This window comes from Polistes canadensis, unplaced genomic scaffold (genome assembly GCF_001313835.1).
Source record: "Polistes canadensis isolate GaletaPanama2010 unplaced genomic scaffold, ASM131383v1 scaffold_61, whole genome shotgun sequence".
Lineage (NCBI taxonomy): Eukaryota > Metazoa > Arthropoda > Insecta > Hymenoptera > Vespidae > Polistes > Polistes canadensis.
The window spans coordinates 547,837-549,738 of NW_014569608.1; the positions used below are offsets into that span (position 1 = coordinate 547,837).

Consider the following 1,902-nt stretch of genomic DNA (forward strand, 5'->3'; position numbering starts at 1 on the left):
AGAGAGAGAGAGAGAGAGAAAGAGATTAATAATCATAACGTTTACGTTGGATTACATAGAAAGGAAAAAAAAGATATTAAGATGAGAGTGAAAACAGTACCGAGACACATGATTGTTCAAAATGACATAGGTGCTACCGCATCTAACACGGAAAATCTAAATACATTGGTTAAAAAGGATAACAATAATAATAATCAAGAGGAAAACATTATTTCTAATAATTCGTTGAGAATGAAAGACGTAACAGAATTTCGAGAGGTAGGATGGAAATATCGTTTGACAGCTATAACACGTTTATATTACTTTATATACTTTTCGATTCACCTTATTAAACGTTTCTATGTGTATGTAAGGTTATATTGGTGTCCTTTCAATGATAAACGTTCATAAGAAACTTGTACACGTTTCACGTTAGTGATGTAAACGTCCAACGCACACGCACGCACACACATCTACAGTCAGAACACACATACAGAGTCGCGAATGTTTTTCTACATATTTCATTTAAAGAGAGTAAAGTTCGCGAAAGCTCTCAGAAATTTTGACAGTTCTTTCGATCGGTACATACACTTTTTCGTGTGTTTTACATATTTTATTTATTCTATAAAAGTAACTTTGACACTTTAGTCAATTAATTTAATTTTTTTTATTTAAATTATTTATATTCTATATATATAAATATAACAATATATATTAATGTTATACGAATTGAAATTGATTTTCGTATTTTAGTTGAATTAATTTAAAAAAAAATATATCAAAACCAAATCGTCGAATTTCGAAATTATTCGTTTGTACGTTGTTTTTGTTTAATAAAATATATTATAATAATTAAAATATAATTGTGTAGAAGGAAAAGGAGAAATATTTCGTGGATGCAGTCGCTGGACCATCGACCTGCAAATGTTTCAAATGGTATACCATAGAAGAATCAAAATCATATCCGATAGACGATAATACAAATAATTTAGAAGTAATAGATCTGTCAATTCGTGATTGTAATGTTCAATCGGTAACGAAAGTTAAAGTTAAAGAAAGTGAGGAACAGAAAGAAAGTTTGGATCAAAATGTTGACGATCAAATGTATCAATCATCGATAGATCCTGCTGACAAATTAAAGGACACGTTTCTTTACAAGATCATGACAGATCCGACGTTTTTAGAAAATATACAAAAAAATAAGAAACAACAATTGCAACAACAGCAACAAAAACAATTGGAACAACAGCAGAGGCAACAATTGCAAGCGAAAAAACCAATTTGTCCATTTTGCCATGAGGAATTTTCGAATTATTTACAATTGAGCGAGCACATGGACGGTAAGATTAATTCAGAAACGAATAACGAAATAACGTGCTGCGTCTGCAAGAAAATATTTTCCCGTAAAAGATATTTGCGTCATCATCAAAAATCCCATTTGGAAAAGAACAAATTTACCTGCGACATTTGTACGAAAAAATACACGCGAATGGACAATCTAACACGTCACAATACTTTTCACGTGAATCCCGATAAGTTTCCGTGCACGTCATGCGAAAAAACTTTCGCGCGAAAGGACCTACTTAACAAACACCTGAAGTGTCACGAAAATAAATTGCGCTTTTATTGCGAGGATTGTGACAAATATTTCAAAGGTCAGGTTACCTTGGAAAATCATAAAAAGCTTCATCACGTCGATTAATTATTGTTTATTAATAATTAATTTACAATTATGCATTTATATAATGTTTCTTTTTCAATGTTTAGATTAAGATTAACGATTGTGTCATCTAAATATTCATTACAAATCTAATCCCATCTTTTTCCCCATAATATTCTTTTCTATTCTCTTTATATTATTTTCTTTATTCTTATTAGATATTTTTAAACAATTTCTACGCCATAATATAACATCTTCAATTA

General features: G+C 30.2%; 1 protein-coding gene across 1 annotated transcript in view; it reads left to right on the plus strand.

Annotated features, from left to right (window-relative positions):
- Window positions 1-1,681, plus strand: part of LOC106785986 (zinc finger protein 189-like) — a 3,078-nt gene extending 1,397 nt beyond the window's left edge. The window contains exons 3-4 of the mRNA XM_014746914.1: window positions 851-1,177; window positions 1,229-1,681. Of these exons, the coding sequence (XP_014602400.1) occupies window positions 851-1,177; window positions 1,229-1,681 (780 nt within the window). The remainder of the gene's footprint in view (window positions 1-850; window positions 1,178-1,228) is intronic.
- Window positions 1,682-1,902: the final 221 nt, after the last annotated feature.